At 50.7% G+C, this 23,465-nt stretch overlaps 6 protein-coding genes across 10 annotated transcripts; 4 read left to right on the top strand and 2 right to left on the bottom strand.

Moving 5' to 3' along the window:
* The first annotated feature begins 30 nt into the window (after positions 1-30).
* LOC117893552 (spectrin alpha chain) lies at positions 31-16,843 on the top strand. Of its 5 annotated transcripts, none has more exons than XM_034800202.1 (9): positions 31-151; positions 6,125-6,219; positions 6,288-10,348; positions 10,746-10,850; positions 11,587-13,510; positions 13,579-14,182; positions 14,377-14,406; positions 15,394-15,994; positions 16,058-16,843. In XM_034800202.1, the coding sequence occupies exons 3-9, from the start codon at positions 6,359-6,361 to the stop codon at positions 16,184-16,186; spliced, it is 7,383 nt and encodes a 2,460-aa protein (XP_034656093.1). In that variant the 5' UTR covers positions 31-151; positions 6,125-6,219; positions 6,288-6,358; the 3' UTR covers positions 16,187-16,843. The 5 variants fall into 5 exon arrangements, with proteins under 5 accessions (XP_034656093.1, XP_034656097.1, XP_034656096.1 ...); XM_034800204.1 differs by having other exon boundaries at positions 87-151; positions 6,158-6,219; XM_034800206.1 differs by lacking the exon at positions 10,746-10,850.
* Positions 34-5,705, top strand: LOC117893553 (protein disks lost). Its single transcript, XM_034800208.1, has 2 exons — positions 34-151; positions 1,766-5,705. Exon 2 carries the CDS (start codon positions 1,929-1,931, stop codon positions 5,610-5,612), a length of 3,684 nt encoding a protein of 1,227 aa, XP_034656099.1. The 5' UTR covers positions 34-151; positions 1,766-1,928; the 3' UTR covers positions 5,613-5,705.
* A 119-nt stretch (positions 16,844-16,962) lies between the features above and the next one.
* On the bottom strand, positions 16,963-17,903 carry LOC117893570 (39S ribosomal protein L46, mitochondrial). The gene has a single exon (XM_034800241.1). The coding sequence runs from the start codon at positions 17,816-17,818 to the stop codon at positions 17,033-17,035; it is 786 nt and encodes a 261-aa protein (XP_034656132.1). The 5' UTR covers positions 17,819-17,903; the 3' UTR covers positions 16,963-17,032.
* A 26-nt stretch (positions 17,904-17,929) lies between these two features.
* Positions 17,930-18,347, top strand: LOC117893572 (U6 snRNA-associated Sm-like protein LSm8). Its single transcript, XM_034800244.1, has one exon. It carries the CDS (start codon positions 18,012-18,014, stop codon positions 18,297-18,299), a length of 288 nt encoding a protein of 95 aa, XP_034656135.1. The 5' UTR covers positions 17,930-18,011; the 3' UTR covers positions 18,300-18,347.
* Positions 18,330-19,758, bottom strand: LOC117893565 (DNA polymerase delta subunit 2). Its single transcript, XM_034800235.1, has one exon. The coding sequence runs from the start codon at positions 19,673-19,675 to the stop codon at positions 18,380-18,382; it is 1,296 nt and encodes a 431-aa protein (XP_034656126.1). The 5' UTR covers positions 19,676-19,758; the 3' UTR covers positions 18,330-18,379.
* Positions 19,759-19,813: 55 nt separating this feature from the next.
* Positions 19,814-23,189, top strand: LOC117893559 (ankyrin-1). The gene is made up of 4 exons (XM_034800221.1): positions 19,814-21,003; positions 21,076-21,408; positions 21,465-21,568; positions 21,628-23,189. The coding sequence occupies exons 1-4, from the start codon at positions 20,190-20,192 to the stop codon at positions 22,450-22,452; spliced, it is 2,076 nt and encodes a 691-aa protein (XP_034656112.1). The 5' UTR covers positions 19,814-20,189; the 3' UTR covers positions 22,453-23,189.
* Positions 23,190-23,465: the final 276 nt, after the last annotated feature.

Below are 23,465 nucleotides of genomic sequence, written 5' to 3'. Positions count from 1 at the left end.
AAACGCAAACATCGATGAGCACTATCGACTAAACATTTTTACCGTGCGGTTCGCGTGAATTTCAGGCGCTGCGAAAAACTAGAAAAAACCATTTAAAATCAATAATTTTATTAATGAAACAACTGTGAAACATTACATTAGATATCAAAGTGTAAGTTTTCAATAAATTTCTAGTGAAAGCACGTGGATTTATAGCTATAAGTTACAATTGAAAATTTGGTTGGTGTGCAAAGTGAAAATTTTTCGGGTCAACGCCACACCCTCTCATTGGGGCACTCTTAAATCCAATTAAACATGGTTAAATGTGAGGGAAAAGTGTTGAATATTGTTAAGTATATCAATGGCACAACACCGAGGATACAATTATCCTGGAATTGTTCGTATTTCGTACAAAATTATGTATTCCAATTGAAGTTGAAAAAAAAGTATCTATGTATGTAGTAGCTTCAGTTTTGTTTGTGTGTGTGCATGCGTGCAGGAGTAGAAAATTCAATGTGTGCGTGTGTGTGTACGTCATCGGCTGGTGGTGCGGCAACTTCAGCCGAGAGAAAGCGCAAGAGAGCCTGTCATGAGATTGTTTGTGTGCATGTGAGAGCGTCCAAGTACGAAGAGTAATGTTTTGCCTTACATTTGCCAAAAAACCTGTTTTAAATGGCAGTGTCCTTGACTTTGCTTGAAGGCTAATTCTTTTAGGATATTTCAGCGCCGTTGCAACTGTTTGTGTGTGTGTGTGGATATAGCACAGCTCAGCCTACAAGTTATTTTGGCTAAAATATTTCGTGCTTGGCAATCATTGCTCATAATTCCAAACCGTGAGGATTACGTCATTCCAAGCTATTTTCTGATAGACACTTCAATTAATGTGAACACACAAAAACACACACACACAGAGATATGGGGTTGCTCTCTTTTCAAGGGGGTTCGCTCTCTCGCACTTGCTGTTTTTGTTGTTGTTTGTATTTTGTACCGCGATAAACAGTTAAATTGCCTTCAATGCTATTTGTATGTGTGATGTGTTTGCTCATACTTTTGTATGGCTGCTTTCGACATAAAGAGAGAGTGAGTGAGAAAGAGACATACAAAAATGTCCAAACCTAGCCTAGGGTATTTTTTTTTTTTTTTTTGTTATTTCCTGCCCTGCTCTCGGGCGTGGACCCACCCTCTCTGTGTGTGATTGTTTTGTTCACGGGTGGAAATGATGTCACTGGCTTTAATTAATTAAGGCAGATTTCTGCTTTTTGACCTCTTCCATTCGTATTCTGAAAACGTTAAGTAATCGTAATCGAGCAGTAATAAATTCCATGAAATATCCCAGATACGCTTATCAGAATTTCCCAAAAGGGAGATTTTGTGTACAGTAGAGGGTCGTTGAATGGGAACATTGTATATCTAAATTTAGTTTAATGGTGCGCATTGCCTTTATGTATCTATACAATATGTTTTATGTGCTCTACTAAATTTGAAATTGCATTTTCTATACTCTATTTAACTATGTAATATTATTTACCCTCTAACATAGTATGTATCAAAGAAATATTTTGATACCTCGTAGTGTCTTTCGTGACTTAGTTCCTTCTATTTCCCCTCCTACGCGTCCTAGTGTATGTGATTCAATCAACATCCTCAAGAACAAATCCTTCAACCTATCCACAAAAAACAAATATATAAAACAAAACAAAAGCAAATCCAAAAATAGAAACGAAAACCAAACAAAAGCCGAGCGTGTACAAGAAAACCATTTCTCTTCTCCCCTCTTCCGTTACAGGAAAAGTGAGAGAGAGAGAGAGAGAGAGAGTGAGACCATTGCAAACGCGAGAGAGAGGGAGGATTGTGTGTGTTTCTGACAGCTAATATAAATAGCTCGAGCCTCCGTAATAAGGCCATGTCCCTAACGTCTATTTAAACGACAGCAAAGACCTGGAATAAAAATGAACAGATTGGAAGAGACTCAGCTCCAGCATCTGCTGACGAATCTGGAAAAGATTTCACGTCCGCAGTTGCCACAGAAGTTCTTGTCACTCTTCAAAAAGGGCACGACCTGCAGCTTGGAGGACTTTGCTGTGTACTTTCTGGCTGCCGTGCGCCAACACACGGAACAGCATTTTCGCGGCAGCAAGTCGGACACGACACCCCAGTGTCTGACACCTGTACGACAGCCCAAGCCGCCGCCTGAAGACTCGCTCAACGAATCTCTCACCAACCAGAGTGCAGCCAGTGCCAACTCCTCAATGTGTACTCCAGGACGACAGCAGCAGTCACAGGGCCGAAGGTCCACAGGCAGCGGTCAGTTTTGCAGCACGCCTCAAAGCGCGAATCGCAGCGGAGGTGCAGCTGGTGACCGTGGCCAAAGCTTTTGTCTGGGCGATTTTCTATCTAACACGCCGACCCAAGGACAGCAGCGATCCACTAAGAAGAAAACCACTCCCCAGCAGCAGCAACAACAGCAGGCAAGCAATGCTGCTGCCCAGGCAAAGCCCAGGCGACGTGTTCTCCCGATGACTATCAGTAAGAACGTCTCGGCCAGCTCGTCCTTTGGCGACGCCAGCTCCTTTAGCAACGACAACAATTTATGGCGCCTCTCGCAGTGCAGCGAAATGTTTGATTGCAGCCAGGGCGCCGCTTTGGACATGGAGGCACGCAAATCTCTACTCCTGCACAAGCAGGAGATCAAAAGTGAAGCGCCCGTCAGTGTGGCCCCGGAGAGAGGACAAGAAGATGAGGTCTCCAGCATGCCAGATCCGGTCCACGTCAAGCTGGACGATGTGAAGAGTCCCGGCCAGCTGCAGGTGCTCTCGGCCATCTATGGTCAGCTAATGGACCTCAATCTGGTGCCGAATGTGCTGGGAGAGTTGGGCTTTGTGCTGCAGCTGCTCAACGTACACGACGGGGATGTGAGTCCGAGTCAGTCGGTCAAGGACCTGGATCTGGGTACGCCACTGCAGCGGCTGGGCCTCTACCAGAACTGCATTTACTTTGCCCTCCAGCTGCTGGAGCATCAGCAGTATCTTCTGCTGCAGCTGGACAGGAAATCACTCGGCGTTCTGCTGCAACACGAGCGCCTGGGTCTGCTGCCACAGCCGCTGCTGCAGAAGTTGGATGAATCGTGCCAGCGTAAGCAGGAATTGGCCAAGAAAGAGATTACATCCTCCTCCCTGACTGTGGCCTCGCCAGGGGGCCAGCAGAATGTCTACTACCACGAGGAGAAGGATTCGCGCGATAACTTTCCCAACCAGAATGAGTTCAGGGCCTTCAAGTCGCAGCGTGATCTCTTCTACAAGGCCTTCAAGGTGTGGGAGACCAGCCACCTCAATCGGGTGTTCTGCTTCAGTCGAGACGTCACGCCACGGGTGAGGGAAGTCTTCAAGGTGTCGGAGCATGCCGTGAACATGGCGCACTTTGCCAAGCTGTTTGTCAGCCAGCTGCTCATCTCTGGCAGCGAGACGACCGAATCTCCGGAGGAGCTGGGCCTCAAGTTGGACCAGCAGAGACTAAATCGCCTAGCACAGCGACTGGTGACCTCCAATTCCAGCGTTGAGGATCAGTTTCCCCGCTCGCAGGCTTTCTTCCGCGACTTTATCAGCGAATGCGCCTCCATGGCGTTTCTGGTGCAGCTCAAGCTCGCGCTCTATGTCCAATTGGTGCGCCACAATGACTCCACCTTCGAGTTGCAGCAGCTGGCAGAGGATGTGGTGGAGGAGGAGCGCGCCGCCCAGCAGGGCGGACCCTTCATTGTGCGTGCCCAAACCATGGCCAATATACTGATTCTGGCAAAGTTTCTCGGCTATGTGACGGCCCTGCCCTACAATCGTTGTGCCGGTCAGCCGCAAACGTATCTCTGCCAGCAGCAGCTGCAGCTGCGCAGCCACTTCCAGCCGGACTTTAATCTTCGCGAGCTCCTCGAACGCTCGATGGCGAATGGCAAGCTGCTGATCACTCTGCCCTGGCTGGTGCAGTATCTGGTGATGCTGGACCTTGTCACGCTCCAACTACCCAACACGCTGGCCACGCTGGAGCTCCTCTATGCCCTGTATGCCGCGATGCCGGCAGAGAAACTGCAACCAGGTGCCGTGTTCATTGCTAGGAGCTGTCTGGGTTGGCTCATGGAGGCACAGCCGGATCTGGTCACTGGCTACTACAGCCACAGGGCCCTGGAGGCAGCGGGTGCGGGTCCCGCCGCATATGCAGCCATTGTCGAGAGCTGCCTGAGCACTTTTCGTTCGTTGAAGGCGTCGCATGTGCCGCAAATGGAGGAACTACTGCCGGTGGCCTGCCCCTACCTACACGAGTTTCGTGTGAGCATCACGCCCTCGCGGCAATCCCAGAGCACTGGACGAAGCGGCCGTTTCCGGTACATAACCACGCGTCTGGAGCAGCTCACTCAGAGTGCAGCCGCCGCCACGTCCTCTGCAACGGGCCATCCGGCGGTGGTCGCGGTGGAGCTCAGTCCAGCGGAACAGCAGCAGCGGAAGCTGGCGGATGCCTTCCTCCACTCGCAGAACGCCTCAACGCGACGCCTCATCGAGTTCGTGACGGAGCGCAGCTTCAAGTGCGTGGTAAAGGATGCCCAGCAGCAGATTCTGCTGCCCTCCAAGGCGGCAGCCGATAGTCGGGTCAACGAGATCAGTTCCATGCAGTATCAGGAGGTGTTTGGGAGCATACAGCAGATCTATCAAGAGACCAAATCGCAGGCCTGTCAGCACTGGGCGGAACAAGTGCCACGAATGCTAAAGGAGCGCATTGAGAAATCGCTGGAGGCACTGCTCCCGGAAAGCACCAACGAAGTGCTGCGAGCCACGTACGCCCAACTGATACGTGGCCAGGCGCAGATCCAGCTGCAGCAGTGGCTGCAGTCGAACGTGCTGCAGTCCAGCTTCTACCACGGGGATCTTCAGGAGCTGACGGCCAAGGTGTGCCGCGCCAACAAGAACAAATTGGAAACAGCTGGCAGCAGCAGTTCCAGCGAGATGCAACTGACCCTGGACGTGGGCTTCAGTCTCTCCGACATGCTCTACCAGCTGCAGCAGTGGCTGCACTGCGTCAGCCTGCGTCCGCAGAGCGTGGGCGATGCACCCGAGCTGTGCAAGCTGCTGCAGCAGATCGAACACGCCGTTCAGCTGCCCCAGCTGCCGACCGTCTTTTATCACTTGGTTGGCTCCTGCTTGGTGCGACTTGTCCAGCTGCTGATCAGCCGCGAGCCGCGGCTCCTGACGCCACAAATACTCTCTGCCAGCTGCGCCGTGTGGCGAACACCTCAGTACTCGGCCAGCGAGCCAGCTTCGCCGGGTATTTTTGATGCTCTGCTCACTGTCAACTTTATCCATGAGGTGGGTGGCAAAGCGATAAGCTTACGCTTGCTGGAGCAACTCCTACTCACCATGCTGGAGGAGGGAGTACTGAATGTCGATCAGTTAAATGAACTGTTCCTGCCGCTCTTCAAGGAGAACTGGCCACCGGCCGTCTGGAGTGCCCTCTCCCAAATGTTGCAGCACCTATCGCAGGGTCAATACATTGCGGACAAAGAGGGGGAGATCAAGAGTCCCGAGGACGAGGCCAAGTCGCATTTATTTATGGAGATGCTGGCGGATTTGTCCCGTGATATGGACAGTTTCTAAACCCCCAAAACGAATTTGTATTGCTTAAGTTTTGTGTGCGTGTACTCTTTGGCCTTCCTAAATAAAGGAGGTTGCTCTTTCCAACTTTGTGTAGGGGAATTGTCTTTATTGGTTATGTTGTCGATAAGATAACGAAGGCTGGGGCTGGGGTAATCAGCGCGAGAATGAGTGTGCGTCAGTGCTGTCACGCATTCTGAAACGATTCGATCATCGGACCCAGGAGCAGTTGGCAACGCAGCAAGCGGTGATTTCAACTCTATTATTATTAGTATATGCATTAATTTATACAGCTAAATGTTATGCAGACGCTGCAGCCTGCAGTTGTACATTTTCCGTTTAAGTGAGGGCGATTTCTCTCAGATGGCTGGCAACGCTATAGGCCAGGGATGCTTTCTGGCTGCTGTGCCAACTTGTTGCAGGAACAGAACTGTAGATTTTTAATTAAACTTTTAAACTGTTTAATATAATTAAATAAAAACTAATTATATATTATTCCATCTATAATTTTACAGTTGTGCACGGTCAAACATTTGATGAAGAAGCAGCAGCAAGCAACCAGCAGCAGTATTAACTTGAAACCAGTTGGCAGCGCCTAGAGCAGCTTACGGTAAATATTGCAATACACAAAACGAAAAGGAAAATGGAAATTTATTAATGCAAATTTGCTCTTTGCAGCTCTTTACCGAAACCAAAAGACGAACGAATATTTTGTTAAAGTATAGAAGACAACCAAACGAAGCCACGAAATGGAGAATTTCACACCGAAGGAGGTGAAAATCCTCGAGACTGTCGAGGACATTCAGGAGCGTCGTGAGCAGGTGCTCTCGCGCTACAATGAGTTCAAGATCGAGACCCGTCAGAAGCGCGAGAAGCTCGAGGATTCGCGTCGCTTTCAGTACTTTAAGCGCGATGCCGACGAGCTGGAATCGTGGATCCACGAGAAGCTGCAAGCGGCCAGCGAGGAGAGCTATCGCGATCCCACCAACCTGCAGGCCAAGATCCAGAAGCATCAGGCCTTTGAGGCCGAGGTCTCGGCGCATAGCAATGCCATCGTATCGCTGGACAACACCGGCCAGGAGATGATCAACCAGCAGCACTTTGCCTCCGAGACCATTCAGCGGCGTCTGGATGAGCTCCACCAGTTGTGGGAGCTGCTGCTCAGCCGCCTGGCCGAGAAGGGTCTGAAGCTGCAGCAGGCGCTCGTTCTGGTGCAGTTCCTGCGCCAGTGCGAAGAGGTCATGTTCTGGATCAAGGACAAGGAGACCTTTGTCACGGCCGATGAGTTTGGTCAGGATTTGGAGCACGTGGAGGTGCTGCAGCGCAAGTTTGATGAATTCCAGAAGGACATGGCCTCGCAGGAGTACCGTGTGACCGAGGTCAACCAGCTGGCCGACAAACTCATCCAGGATGGCCATCCCGAACGCGACACCATCACCAAGCGCAAGGAGGAGCTGAACGAGGCCTGGCAGCGCCTGAAGCAGCTGGCCATTGTGCGCCAGGAGAAGCTCTTCGGTGCCCACGAGATTCAGCGCTTCAACCGCGATGCCGATGAGACTGTCGCCTGGATTGCCGAGAAGGACGTGGTCCTCTCCTCCGACGACTATGGCCGCGACTTGGCCAGCGTGCAGGCTCTGCAGCGCAAGCACGAGGGCGTCGAACGCGATCTGGCTGCCCTCGAGGACAAGGTGTCGACATTGGGTGCTGAGGCGCAGCGTCTGTGCTCCATCCATGCCGATCACAGCGATCAGATCCGTGACAAGCAGTCGGAAATTGCCAATTACTGGCAGAGTCTGACGGCCAAGGCTCGCGAGCGCAAGCAGAAGCTGGACGAGTCGTACTATCTGCATCGATTCCTCGCTGATTTCCGCGATCTGGTGTCCTGGATCAACGGCATGAAGGCCATTATCTCGGCCGATGAGCTGGCCAAGGATGTTGCTGGCGCCGAGGCGTTGCTCGAGCGTCACCAGGAGCACAAGGGAGAGATTGATGCGCGCGAGGATAGCTTCAAGCTGACCACCGAATCCGGCCAGAAGCTGCTGGAGCGCGAGCACTATGCTGCCGCCGAGATCCAAGAGAAACTGGGCGCTCTGGAGAACGACAAGAGCTCGCTGCTGTCCCTGTGGGAGGATCGTCGCATTCTGTACGAGCAGTGCATGGATCTGCAGCTCTTCTACCGCGACACCGAGCAGGCAGACACCTGGATGGCCAAGCAGGAGGCATTCCTGGCCAATGAGGATCTGGGCGATTCACTCGACTCCGTGGAGGCGCTGATCAAGAAGCACGAGGACTTTGAGAAGAGTCTGGCCGCCCAAGAGGAGAAGATCAAGGCCCTGGACATTTTTGCCACCAAACTGATTGACGGCCAGCACTATGCCGCCGATGATGTGGCACAGCGTCGCCAGATGCTGTTGGCTCGCCGTGCCGCCCTGCAGGAGAAGTCTGCCAAGCGGCGCCAGCTGCTGGAGGACTCCAATCGCTATCAGCAGTTCGAGCGCGACTGCGACGAGACCAAGGGCTGGATCAGCGAGAAGCTGAAGTTTGCCACCGACGACAGCTACTTGGACCCCACCAATCTGAATGGAAAGATGCAGAAGCATCAGAATTTCGAGCACGAGCTGAACGCTAACAAGTCGCGCATCGAGGACATCACCAATGTGGGCACGGAGCTGATCGAGAAGAAGCATTATGCCGCCGATCAGATCAACACGCGCATGCAGGAGATTGTTGTGCTGTGGGAGACGCTTGTCCAGGCGTCCGACAAGAAGGGAACCAAGCTGAATGAGGCCTGCCAGCAGCAGCAGTTCAATCGCACCATCGAGGACATTGAGCTCTGGCTGAGCGAGATCGAGGGCCAGCTGCTATCCGAGGATCACGGCAAGGATCTGACCTCTGTGCAGAATCTGCAGAAGAAGCACGCCCTCCTCGAGGCCGATGTCATGGCGCATCAGGATCGCATTGAAAGCATCAAGGTGGCAGCCAATAAGTTCATCGAATCGGGACACTTTGATGCGGACAACATTCGCAACAAGGAGGGCAATCTGTCGGCCCGCTATGCTGCCCTCGCGGCACCCATGAGCGAGCGCAAGCAGCATCTGTCGGACTCGCTGCACGTGCAGCAGCTGTTCCGCGACCTCGAGGACGAGGCTGCCTGGATACGCGAGAAGGAACCCATTGCCGCCTCGACCAATCGGGGACGCGATCTGATCGGAGTGCAGAATCTGATTAAGAAGCATCAGGCCGTGCTGGCGGAGATCAACAACCACGAGGCCAGGCTGCTGAATGTCATCAGTTCGGGAGATAATATGCTCAAGGATCAGCCCTTCGCCAGCGACGATATCCGTCAGCGATTGGAGGCTCTGCAGGAGCAGTGGAACAACCTGAAGGAGCGGTCCAATCAGCGCAAGCAGGATCTGGATGACTCGCTGCAGGCCCATCAGTACTTTGCCGATGCAAACGAGGCCGAGTCGTGGATGCGCGAGAAGGAGCCCATTGCCACGGGTAGTGATTACGGCAAGGATGAGGACTCCTCGGAGGCGCTGCTGAAGAAACACGAAGCGCTCGTGTCCGATCTGGAGGCCTTTGGCAATACCATTCAGGCGCTGCAGGAGCAGGCCAAGAACTGTCGCCAGCAGGAGACACCCGTGGTGGACATCACTGGCAAGGAGTGCGTCGTCGCCCTCTACGACTACACGGAGAAGTCACCGCGTGAGGTGTCCATGAAGAAGGGCGATGTCCTCACTCTCCTCAACTCCAACAACAAGGACTGGTGGAAGGTGGAGGTCAACGATCGTCAGGGCTTCGTGCCGGCTGCCTACATCAAGAAGATCGAGGCAGGGCTCAGTGCCTCGCAGCAGAACCTCGTGGACAACCATTCGATTGCCAAGCGCCAGAACCAAATCAATTCGCAGTATGACAACCTGCTGGCCCTCGCCCGTGAGCGTCAGAACAAGCTGAACGAGACGGTGAAGGCGTACGTGCTGGTGCGCGAGGCTGCCGATTTGGCACAGTGGATCCGCGACAAGGAGAACCATGCCCAGATCGCCGATGTGGTCGGTGAGGATCTCGAGGAGGTGGAGGTGCTGCAGAAGAAGTTCGACGACTTCAACGATGACCTCAAGGCCAACGAGGTGCGTCTGGCCAACATGAATGAGATTGCCGTGCAACTGACGTCGCTGGGACAGACGGAGGCCGCTCTGAAGATCCAGACCCAGATGCAGGACCTCAACGAGAAGTGGAACAACCTGCAGACCCTCACTACGGAGAAGGCCAGCCAGCTGGGCTCCGCCCACGAGGTGCAACGTTTCCATCGCGACATTGACGAGACCAAGGACTGGATCGCCGAGAAGGCCAATGCCCTGAACAATGACGATTTGGGCAAGGATCTGCGCAGTGTGCAGACCCTTCAGCGCAAGCACGAGGGCGTTGAGCGCGATTTGGCTGCGCTGCGTGACAAGATACGTCAGTTGGACGAGACGGCCAACCGTCTGATGCAGTCGCATCCCGACACTGCCGAGCAGACGTACGCCAAGCAGAAGGAGATCAACGAGATGTGGGACCAGATCATCACCAAGTCCACAGCTCGCAAGGAGAAGCTGCTCGACTCGTACGATCTGCAACGTTTCCTCAGCGACTATCGCGACCTGCTCGCCTGGATCAACTCGATGATGAGCCTGGTCACATCCGATGAGCTGGCCAATGATGTTACCGGTGCCGAGGCGCTCATTGAACGTCATCAGGTAAGAGTTGCGCATCAGTAGGAGAGGAGAAGAGATCTTTGCAGTGCAGATTGAGGCTGCGTCTGCAGGGATACTCAATGCTTCGGCAAAGCCGAAGTTGTTTTCTTTCAGTTGAAACTGTTTGTTGGCCTGATCTATCCATGGAGCCAACCCATTTAATTGACTCTTGTATTCCTCTCTATTGATTATTTCGTTTTGGTTTTTCGGTTCGTGTTCCTTCACATCATTTATCGATCTATCGACGACCTGCAACAACCATCAATCAATCAATCAATCAATCGAAAATAAAACTACAACAATGGTTCATGGCTCATGACAAACAACATTCAAACAAAATAAAACTCACATCATATGGTTACCATTACAAAATCCGAATCCTGGCTATTCCCCACGCCAGGCACATCGAGCTGAGATTGAGTTTACGCTGGGCAGCAGCAGCTCCGTACCGAAAGCCACTGGGGCCTCGACCACAAGCATCTCATCACCCGCATCCGGCGACGAGGTAGAAGTTCCTTCGGCTTACCCATTATCATCAGCAGTGATATTCCGTTGTATCTTTCTGTGTGTGTTTTGTCGTTCTCTCTGTGTGCCATGCCATGCCAACCATTTACAATATTCTGAATATCCAGTGGTGTATAAAATATCAAAATTCTGAAGCATACCCTTTTGGCTTTTGCTTACACACACACAGACGGAACATATTTGTTGGTTGAATAACCCCAAGAATTGTTTTGTTACATTATCTAATACTGGGATACATACATCAACACGCTCACAAACTCTGGAAATCATGGCTTTAGTTGCTCAAACATTGTGTAAAAAGAAAATCAAAGCTTACACGTTGGATTCTTCCTGGCACACATCGAACATTTACCAATACTGTTCATATACTCCACTCCAAGGGAAATTTACTTACAAGGTGACTTCTTCACCTGTCTCTGTGTGGGTGGTGAATATGCTTTCGGTTTTGCACACAGCGGACCACGTCACCTTGCAAGTAAATTCACCTTGCTCTGCTCATCTTCATTGAATTCTTTCTTCAACTTATTTTCGTTTCCACGTTTATTTGTTTTATAACTAATTTGAAGCTGCCGCTAAATAAAACGCAGTCCTGGCAGCCTAGCCACAGCCACAACCAAAGCTGCATATTGTTGTTCTAACCCTCACGGCGTTGATTGATATCTTGTTTGGGCATTTGAAAACTTAAACTAATATTGTGCTCTTCGGAATTCCCTTAGGAACACCGCACGGAGATCGATGCACGCGCTGGAACCTTTGGTGCCTTTGAGCAGTTTGGCAACGAGCTGCTGCAGGCCAACCATTATGCGTCGCCGGAAATCAAGGAGCAGATTGAGGATCTGGCCAAGGCTAGGGAGGATCTGGAGAAGGCATGGACCGAGCGCCGTCTGCAGCTGGAGCAGAACTTGGATCTGCAGCTGTACATGCGCGACTGCGAGCTGGCCGAGTCCTGGATGTCGGCCCGCGAGGCCTTCCTCAATGCGGACGATGACGCCAATGCCGGCGGCAATGTGGAGGCGCTGATCAAGAAGCACGAAGACTTTGACAAGGCCATCAACGGGCATGAGCAGAAGATTGCCGCCCTGCAGACAGTGGCTGATCAGTTGATTGCCCAGAACCACTACGCCTCCGCGGCCGTGGACGACAAGCGCAAGCAGGTGCTGGAGCGCTGGCGTCACCTCAAGGAGGGGCTCATCGAGAAGCGCTCCCGGCTGGGCGATGAGCAGACGCTGCAGCAGTTCTCGCGCGATGCCGATGAGATTGAGAACTGGATTGCCGAGAAGCTGCAGCTGGCCACCGAGGAGAGCTACAAGGATCCGGCCAACATTCAGTCGAAGCATCAGAAGCACCAGGCCTTCGAGGCGGAGCTGGCGGCGAATGCGGATCGCATACAGAGTGTGCTGGCGATGGGCGGCAATCTGATTGACAAGAAGCAGTGCAGCGGCTCGGAGGATGCGGTGCAGAAGCGGCTGACACAGATCGCCGATCAGTGGGAGTACCTGACGCACAAGACGACTGAGAAGTCGCTGAAGCTGAAGGAGGCCAACAAGCAGCGCACTTATATCGCTGCTGTCAAGGATTTGGACTTCTGGTTGGGCGAAGTCGAGAGCCTACTGACCACTGAGGATTCTGGTAAGGATTTGGCATCGGTCCAAAACCTCATGAAGAAACATCAGTTGGTCGAGGCGGATATCGTGGCGCACGAAGACCGCATCAAGGACATGAACAACCAGGCCGATTCCTTGGTCGAAAGCGGTCAGTTTGACACTGCTGGCATCCAGGAGAAGCGCCAGAGCATCAATGAGCGATACGAGCGCATCTGCAACCTGGCCGCCCACCGTCAGGCCCGCCTCAACGAGGCCCTCACTCTGCACCAATTCTTCCGCGACATTGCCGACGAGGAGAGCTGGATCAAGGAGAAGAAGCTGCTCGTCGGCTCCGATGACTACGGTCGCGATCTCACCGGCGTCCAGAACCTCAAGAAGAAGCACAAGCGTCTCGAGGCCGAGCTGGGCAGCCACGAGCCTGCCATTCAGGCCGTGCAAGAGGCCGGCGAGAAGCTGATGGATGTCTCCAATCTGGGAGTGCCAGAAATTGAGCAGCGTTTGAAGGCCCTCAATCAGGCCTGGGCCGAGCTCAAGAATTTGGCTGCCACGCGTGGCCAGAAGCTGGATGAGTCGCTGACCTATCAGCAGTTCTTGGCCCAGGTCGAGGAGGAGGAGGCATGGATCACCGAGAAGCAGCAGCTGCTCTCCGTGGAGGATTACGGCGACTCGATGGCCGCTGTCCAGGGTCTGCTGAAGAAGCACGATGCCTTCGAGACGGATTTCACGGCCCACAAGGACCGTTGCTCGCTGATCTGCGATCAGGGCAGCGATCTGGTGGAGGCCAAGAACCATCACGGCGAGTCGATTGCCCAGCGCTGCCAGCAGCTGCGCAACAAGTTGGAGAACCTCAATGCCCTGGCCGCTCGTCGCAAGGGCGCTTTGCTGGACAACTCTGCCTATTTGCAGTTCATGTGGAAGGCCGATGTGGTCGAGAGCTGGATCGATGACAAGGAGAATTATGTGCGCTCCGATGAGTTCGGACGTGATCTGTCCACGGTGCAAACGCTGTTGACCAAACAGGAGACATTCGATGCAGGTAAGTTTGGGCTGTGGTTTACAGTGAGAATTTTGCTTATTAAATTCGTTCTTTTGTTTGTTGCTTAGGTCTCAATGCCTTCGAACAGGAGGGCATTCACAACATTACGGCACTGAAGGACCAACTGATCAATGCCAGTCACGCCCAATCGCCGGCTATATTGAAGCGTCATGGGGATGTCATTGCCCGCTGGCAGAGTCTGCGCGATGCGTCGGATACGCGCAAGCAGCGGCTGTTGGCCATGCAGGAGCAGTTCCGCCAAATCGAGGAACTCTACTTGACATTTGCCAAGAAAGCTTCGGCCTTCAATTCTTGGTTCGAAAATGCCGAAGAGGATCTCACAGATCCTGTTCGCTGCAATTCGATCGAAGAAATACGCGCGTTGCGCGACGCCCACGCACAATTCCAAGCGTCTCTGTCCTCGGCCGAAGCTGACTTTAAGGCATTGGCAGCACTCGACCAGAAGATCAAGAGCTTTAATGTTGGACCCAACCCATACACCTGGTTCACCATGGAAGCTCTTGAGGAGACCTGGCGTAACCTGCAAAAGATCATAGAGGAACGCGATGGGGAACTTGCCAAGGAGGCCAAGCGCCAAGAGGAGAACGACAAGCTGCGCAAGGAGTTTGCCAAGCATGCCAATCTCTTCCACCAATGGTTGACAGAAACAAGGTGAGTGGCGTAGTTATAGTAAAACATAGCTGGAGGTTGTTCCTCCATGATCAAAGGTACCCTTGCCCCGCCCTAACCTCAATCCTCCATTCCCCCCTCACACATACACACAATGAAAACAAACTCTTGGTGGTCTCTCAATCCATTCGAACCATGAAAAGCGTAACTGAAAACGTTCAATTCTATTTTTCTAGATATTATATGCTGGGTTATAATCGTCAAGGGTAATTAAGAAGGCGTCGCGCGTCTCTTGTGTCTTTTGTTTTGATTTTGTTGTACTCGTTCGTTCGAGAGGGCCACACTGGCGTGTGTCTGTCCAGCAGCAAAGGTCACTCCTCTCCTAACAGCTGCGCTGCTCCACTAACCAAAGCGCCTCTCCTCTTTGGAAAATAATAACTTTTGCTTTTGTGCCTCGCGCTCTTTGTAAATATCCTCAATCTAGGGTCGAGCAGCGGCAACAGCAACAACAACGGCAATAATAGTTTTAAAATTTAACAGTTTAGTTTTAGTGCCAATCAGCTGTTGTGATTATGCATTTCTTCACATTTGGTCACATTTGAAAATTTATTCCCAAATTCGATTAAAAATATCAAAAACGAATTCTTTAGCATGTGACAACAAAATATAATAAATGCAATGCATAAATAAATCATTTTTTTAGCGGTACAGAAAATTATATGTAGAAATTTGAACAATTTATGATCTTTTTTTTGGTAGCAATTATTTTATTCAAACTTGGAAATTTCTTTGGCGCTTTAATTATTTTAAACTTTGCTTTATATAGCCATTAGACGACTATTACTCCTTATTAGTTGCTGAATTCAATGAATCAAAAGAGAAAACAGAAAGCAGTTCTAAAACTACACAAACTCTGCTCCGATACTCGTGAATTCCTTGAATTCCACCCAATTGAAATGAAACAAAATTCAGACACCTGTAAATATAAACATGAAGGGACGACAAATTAGTTGTGAACCCCGCCCCCACGCCCAGAAAACAACAAGAAGAACTTATTCGCTGCCCCATAACAGACCTCTAACAAGATTTGCTTTTATTATGCATTCTACTATAATATCATTCTGTAACGTTCTGAATTTCTTTGTGAGAACTAAACTCGATCGGCTGGTCTTTTGTCGTGCCGTACTAACGAAAGCTTTTGTTTATTTTTCTGCAAATCTCTCAACCCACTCCAATCCAATTCACATGCACAGAACATCGATGATGGAAGGCTCTGGTTCCCTCGAACAGCAACTGGAAGCGCTTCGCGTCAAGGCCACAGAGGTGCGTGCCCGTCGTGTCGATCTGAAGAAGATCGAGGAGCTGGGCGCCCTACTGGAGGAACATCTCATTTTGGACAATCGCTACACGGAGCACTCAACAGTCGGACTGGCCCAGCAGTGGGATCAGCTGGATCAACTGTCGATGCGCATGCAACACAATTTGGAGCAACAGATTCAGGCACGCAATCACTCGGGCGTCTCCGAGGACTCGCTCAAGGAGTTCTCGATGATGTTCAAGCACTTTGACAAGGACAAGAGCGGAAAGCTAAACCATCAGGAGTTCAAGTCATGCCTGCGCGCCCTCGGCTACGATCTGCCCATGGTTGAGGAGGGACAACCCGACCCGGAGTTCGAGGCCATTCTCGATGTGGTCGATCCCAATCGCGATGGCTACGTTTCCCTGCAGGAGTACATTGCCTTCATGATTTCCAAGGAAACCGAGAATGTGCAATCCTACGAAGAAATTGAGAATGCCTTCCGCGCCATCACTGCCGCCGACCGCCCCTACGTCACCAAGGAGGAGCTCTACTGCGTAAGTTTTTCTTTTATCAGCATTCCGACTGTTCCTTTATCTAATTTGATTTTATTTCTGCAGAACCTCACCAAGGACATGGCGGACTATTGTGTGCAGCGTATGAAACCCTTCTCTGAACCGCGCTCTGGCCAGCCCATCAAGGATGCTCTGGACTACATCGATTTCACGCGAACGCTTTTCCAGAACTAAGTGGGCTTTTGCGGTCTTTTTGTTCAGTGGCGCCTGAGAATATGTCTTACAATCTAAAAACAACAAAAACAAAACAAAACAAAAATTATATATTTACACAATTATTTTCGATAATTTTAGTCTCTAAGTCGAAAGCAATTTAAAAGCTTATTTAAGAAAATTATGCCACAATGAACCTAAAATCAACAACAGTAATAGCACACCCCCCTGCCTGCAATACATACAATACAATTACATATTTATCAACATGACTATAAATCCGTTTGAAGTTTTTTGCATTTAAAATATTTGTATCACCAGTCCAGCTTCCAGTTCCCTATCCGAAAAGTATCTTAAATTTGAACATTTCAGTTGGAGGATTGCACGAGAGCGCCGTATAGAATAATTATACACATATTCGGTATTGAATACATATGAAACTTTGCATATAAGACGCTTAGCTTCCAGTTAACGAGCATTACATAAACTTTCTATAGTCGTGTCGTCAAATGTCTGTAATCGAAATATCAAAACGTTTAAGATACTCTTGCTACCCACATCTAAATACATAGATACATAATCCAGCCTTTTCCCAGTTTTCCTTGTCCAGTTTCTACGATGTATTCGCAACGAAAGTAGAAGATTTCTTGAGCAAATGCAATTTTATAGAAAAAACAAAATGAAAAGCTTAACAAACAATAAATATTGCCTCTGTATTGAACACATATATTTACAATTCGTGAGTTGCAAATAAATATATTGCTGCATGTCTAAAAATGTTAAAAATATGACGAAAATTTCCTTCACAAACATATTTTTAGGGTGTTGTTCCCATTTATTCTTTACAAAACAGATTAACATTTACAATTATAACAAAAACTTCTTTATGCTATCCGCGTAGGCGGCATTCGTTAGCTTCCCATCGAGTGCAGCCTTGGGCAGCCACACGTACTTGGGGGCAGGCGTCTTCTTGTCTCCCACTTGGCCGTTGCATAGGGAGGCGCGATAGAAGAATACCTTGGCCCCGACGCTCTCGGCACGCTGATTGCTCGGGTACTTGTACTTGTGGAAGCCCACGGGTGCGTTTCCGTAGAAGAGCACCTGCAGCTCGCTGCCGCACTGTTCGCGTAGCACACGCTCTGCGGTCTGGCGCATGGACTCACCATCTTGCCGCTTGCCCTGGGGAAGAATCATGTGCTGCTGCTGGCCGAGCTTCTGTTGCACCAACAAATAGAGCGTGTCCTCTAGGCAGCGGTCCGTGGAGCTGGTCTTGTTGGCCGCATCGTCGGGCGTCGTACGGGAGCCCAATTGGAATTTCTTCAGCTCCTCGACGTACGCATCTTTCAGATCTTGGGCGGTCTGTTTGGTCATGCTGTCGTCCAGGTCCACCTGCACTTTGCCCTGCTTGATGAGCTCGGCCTGCACCAGTTCCCGTTCGTTCTTCAGTTCATGGTCGGACTTCAGGCTGTTCTCGAACTCGACACGCCACAGCAAGTCCTGGAACTGCTTCTCCACAGGGCTGAGTGACTTGGATACGACGGGCAGCCGTTCAACGAGAACGCCGGCGTAAAGATCCCATTTCTCCTGGGCGGCAGCTGTGGACTGGGCGCGCACTACTTGCCTGGCTCCCACTTGCACAAAGCGTCGCAGCATTGTTTAGTTTTTAATTTAAAAGTTGATGGAAAAAAAGAATCCAAATCCAGCCCCGATTACATGAGCAGCGGTGCTAACATATGTTCGCGAGTTGCATTGGCCGGCAATCGTTATCGGTATCGGAGAGCGCGTCGCCAGCGTTTGCCGAATCTTGATTTGTATTTGTCGCGTTTTTTCATAAATAAACCAAAACATGTCCGGCTTGGAATCCTACATCAACCACACAGTGTCCATAATCACTGCGGATGGACGTAACTTCATCGGGACACTGAAGGGATTCGACCAAACCATCAACATCATCATCGACGAGTGCCATGAGCGGGTTTTCTCAACGTCGTCCGGCATAGAGCAGATTGTGCTGGGGCTGCACATCATCCGCGGCGACAACATTGCTGTAATTGGACTGATTGACGAGAGCATCGACTCCCGCCTGGACCTCGCCAACATTCGAGGAGAGCCCCTGGGGCCCGTTGTGCACTAATGAATAGCGAATAAAAACAAGACTCTACTCTTTAACTTTACTAAACTGCATTTACTTCCACAAGCCTTCCACTCTACATTTCATTCGGATTCCGTGCTAAAGTTAACCTGGCGGCAGGTGAGCGTGTCCAGATCCACCACGGCGACGCTCTTCGTCTTGCCAAAGCTGGGTACGCACACGAGGCAGGTGCGTTTTCCCTCGGAGGTAACATGAAGGGCCGTCTCGAAGGACTCGCAGTTGCCTGCAAAGTACACGTGTGGACACTCGCGCATGATGAATGGATCACTCTCGATGTACGGATAGCAGGCCAGAGTGTCCGGAGCAGTGGGCGCCACATGGCCCCAAGTTAGCGTGCAGCGCAGGGCCTCCAGGGAAGATTCCAGCGACGTGCTGCGAAGGAGATCTGCCACATTCTGGCCGGCAGTGCCCACAATGAGAGCATCATCCAGGCGGCAGCTGTACGGATTGGTCACGGCCTGGAATGATGAGAGCTGCGCCGCTTGGGGGAACATGCACTTGTGGAATGGCTGCTGTGGCAGCATAAAGTTGGCCGGATCGAAGGCGCCCGGCATCACATCGATGGGCAGGCATTGCGCCCACGAGGCGAACCAACTGTCCAGCTGGCTGACCGCCTGGACAGTGTCGTTGGCATTCGCCTGAGTGCGTGCCACCTGCAGAGTCGGAACATGCGCCATCGCACTGCCGCGGACCGAGTTCCCCGCTATGATCATTCGGACCAAGGACTTGGCATCTTTTCCATTGCCCAGACTGCCGCTGAGCCAGTACTGGAAGAGATTTAGGGCGTCTACATAGGTGTGGGATTGTAGCTGATCCAAGCCAGACACAAGCACCAGCAGTCGGTTCCGTTTGTTGGGCAGTGGCTTCTGTGGCCCGCTCTCGTAGTACATCACATCGTCGACGTTGAAGAAGCCTTCGCTGTCGGTGCCGCCAAGCACAGCGCACACGACGCCTGTGGCCATGAGCTGGGTCTGCAGTATCTTTCCCTGCAAGCGCACCCGCTGCAGTTCATCCTCCAGTATCACCTTGTCTTCAGGCTCCGAGTAATTCTGTCGCGGCGGCTGCGGTGCCAATTGATTCTCCTCGGATATGTCCCTCAGGATGCTGGGCTTGTGCGCCTGGTGCTTGTATATGGTGCCAATCAGGATGCAGTGGACATCCTGTTCGCCACGCAGCTCGCACAGCTTCTTGATGGGCTCCGTTTTGCCCCACTTCTTCTGGACAAGCGGCGTCAGGAGGCGCGTCATCTCGGCCAGGCGGTGGGCGTACAGGTGACAGAACTGCTTCTGGTAATCGTAATCCTTCAGCCGATATTGGCTGCTCAAGTTCTCGTAGGAGCTCTCCAAACGAAGAGCCATTGTTTACGATTGTATGGTTATATTCTTGCGGGATAAACAATTAATTTGCTTGTGCAATTTGGCGCAAAATTTGTTGGTAGTTTTTCGATATGTATCGGTGGCTGTCAGCTGTTATCCGTTATTCGCACAGTTGCTAATTCTGCATTTATCGGAAGAAGAAGAAGCGCACAACTGATTTTCAGCGAAAAAGTGTAGTGTGTTTTGGAAAAAAAGAGTTTTGGATGTGTTAATGCAATGCATTTAGTCTATAAAGGCACAAAAGAGATGCGGAACAATGTGATAGCGTAAATGGAGTGCCTTATGCCTCCTGCTCAGTGTCCTGTGCTGATTTGGGCGAATGTTTAACCGAGCGTATTGATTTTTACGACTGCGGGGACTGGACTGCTACGCATATTGTTGTTTATTGTTCTCCACAGCAGGCAAGCCCAAAACAAGAACTGCGTCGCAGGACGGTGAAGCATGAGAGTGGGTTGTCAGCTGGATTGAAGAGCGAGAAGCCAGCCAGTGAGGCGACATGGGTGGCTCTGTGAGCCAGGTGTTCCGTTCTGGGTCCGCCCTGCTGTCACATCGAGATGGCCACAAAGTGTCGAAGGCAACGGAGGAGAAGATCCAGACGCTGTTCGAGATACTGCGTGCCAATCCGAAAATCTCGCTGCAAACACTCGAAAGCCTCCTCATCCAGATACCGAAGCACGAGAATATCCTGGTCATACATGACGATTGCGGGTACAACATCCTGCAGCGCAGTGTCGGCCTCAATCACATTGATCTCACCAAGTGGCTGCTGCACCGCCATCGGCCGGATGTGAACCGTTCTCCCTGCTCCCTGCCGCTGCACATTGCTACCCTGCGAGGGTACGAGGAGTGCGTGGAGCTTCTCCTGCGCCACGGAGCCCGCATCGATGTGGATACCCGGATGTGCTTCCCTGGCGCCCATACGCACAACTGCGAGGAGAGCGGCAAGTGGCACAACAATGTGGACGACGTCAGCGAGCGATTGAACAACAAGCTGCAAAATGCTCTTTGCTATGCGATCGACGGCGATCAGTACAATGTCCTGAGCCTGCTCACACAGAAGATGGAGGAGCCTTGGATACCGTTTCGGGCTAAGAAACCTCTCCTGCATCTTGCCTGCGAGCGTGGTGCATGGAATTGTGTGCAGCAGCTGGTGCTGACGCGATCCGAAGAGATAAATCTTATCATGGATGAGTACTATCCGATCCACCATGCCGTGCTGCACGATGGCCGCTTCCTCGAGCTGCTCATACAGCAGGGGGCGGTGACCACTGTTCGTACCTGTACCCAGCAGATGACACTGCTGCATGTTGGTGAGTTCTAGTGGGAATTAATCCTTCTGCGTGCTGAGCAGTATTTAATAAAAACAAAATTCCCTTCTGCAGTTATCTTTGCTGCCCGCAAGCCGGCCGAGGATACGCTGGCCACCCTTCGCATTCTATTGGAACGCGGCTGCAAGGAGCTGATCAATGCACCCGACTCTCTGGGGAATACACCGCTGCATGCACTCATCGTGCGCTATGCGTTGGAGGAGGCTCGCTACGGCTACGACAAGTGGAGCAAGTGGGACGTTTTGTATTTGGTGCGCTTCCTGCTGCAAAACGGAGCCAAGCAGTCCATCAATCAGGCGGGCAACAGTGCGATGGCCTGTGTGTTTCGCCACCTGCGTGACTGGGAGGTTTGCTATGAGCTGCTGAACATGCTCATCAAGGAGGATGGTAAGGGAAACCATCTATGAATCTTTATTGAGACTTATTGGGACATTGTTTTGTAGGTGATCCAAACATTGTGGGTAGGGATGGGTCCGTGCCCATAATGGTACTGCTGGTGCCGCTGATCAACAAGGACCATCTGCACCATTTTACGCATTCAATGAAGGTGAGTCCAAGCTAAAGCTAAAGTACTGTCAGAGCGCATCGTATAACCTTTCATTTTAGGTCTGCTATTTGAACTGCATACGCATTTTGCTGCAGCACGGTGCGAATCCGAACTGTTCGTATCGCGCCAATCTGAAGCCGCTGCACGTGCTCGTGTTCACGGTGAGCGAGAACTTTACCCTCAATTGTGATGCACAGAAGCGCACAAACTTTGACTTTATAAAGAACATTCTGCTGCTGCTGCTGCAGCACGGCCTGGACTGCAACAAGACATATCAGCACATTCTGCAGGCTGTCATGGATATGGTGCAGAATGTGCGCACTTGCCACGACATGGAGTGCATCTACGAACTGACGCTGACGCTCATACAGTACGGGGCCGATCCCAATATTGTGCTCAGCAGCAAGACCACGCCGGGCATAGCGATCTTTTCGAGCGAAATAGCCAGCTATGGCGAGGCCCTGGGCGGCGGTGGGGCCGCCGCTGCTTTGGGCGGCGACAACACGTTCCGCAACTCTTTCCGCACAAACTCTCGATATCTGCTTTTCTACTATATTATACTGATAACGAAGAAGGAATTTATACTCAACGATCCGCATTTGACGTTTACGCGCATCATCCACCTCTTTTACCTGACCATGGAGCACGAGCCGCTCTACAATTGCCTCAAGTCGCTGCACAACTTCTACGTTGCCCAAGTTCCCAGCAAGAAGACCGAGCAACTGATTGCCCTGATATCCACTCTGTACCGCAAGCCGCGCAGCCTCAAGCAACTGGCACGCTGGGCCATCTACGAGGCGTTGAACCGCAAACTGGCCCCAAATGTCAATCGCTTGAATCTGCCCGGCCCACTGAAGGACTATGTACTGCAGTTTGAGAGATAACAAGTGAGCGTCGTCGATGTTAACCCCTAACTTAACGACCAATTAAACCCAACCACAACAAAGAACTAAAATCAATCATTACTGCAATTGTTATGTTGCCCCTAAGCTATATAGTACATATATACGAGTACTGTTTAATATACATATTTACCGCATACTAATACACCTACGACGAGGTATCGTATCGTATAGTACCGTATGTGGGGCTAAACAATAATTACATATTTTACAGAATATGATATATGGAAACGCTTAAACGTATGTACCTAGAGAACTACAACAACTACAGAAACACAACTAAAAATACTATTGGCGAAATCAAACGTGTGCAATTTCTTTGATACGAATCTATTATTGGAAAAGAAAAGAACGCTCATCTACTTGTATGTTTTTTGTATTTATATTGTATACGTATTCAGATTGTATACATAGCTATTGTATAATGTATTGCATTGCGCTTTATTGTAAACTAAACTGAAAGAACGCCCCGCAACCAGTGCCCAGCCGCTGGCCGACAGGGACGGGGCGTCTATTCCTATCTGCACCGATCCTATACCCCTCCCCTGATACTATCTCATGCCGTAACCGTATATCGGAGTCGGAGATCTGCATTAACTTGAGGCTTTTGAACTGATGAATATTGGGTTTTTTAGAATATTGTATTGTATTTGCAATTGACGAGATGTTATGTAATAAATATTGTCATTATTGTTGCTAAAAAGTTGTTAATCTCTGTATCTATAATGTATTTTCAATCGAATTGATAACGATCAATCAACAAATAAAGAACACTTTCGCCATCTTAAATTGGATATAGCCCTACAGGAGAAGCTTAAATACAAGTCGAAAGTCAGAAAATGTACGTGAAACCGTGTTAAATTGAACAGCAGATGGTGTCACCACTAGACGCCAGTGTCATCCCTATATTTTCACAGCCCACTCAAAGTAACGGGACCGACCAAAGCAAACGCCAAGTACCCCTCCGCCCAGCAGTCGTAGTTGCCGGCTCACGT

This window comes from Drosophila subobscura, chromosome J (genome assembly GCF_008121235.1).
Source record: "Drosophila subobscura isolate 14011-0131.10 chromosome J, UCBerk_Dsub_1.0, whole genome shotgun sequence".
Taxonomy (NCBI): domain Eukaryota; kingdom Metazoa; phylum Arthropoda; class Insecta; order Diptera; family Drosophilidae; genus Drosophila; species Drosophila subobscura.
This window is presented reverse-complemented; position numbering and strand designations above follow the sequence as displayed.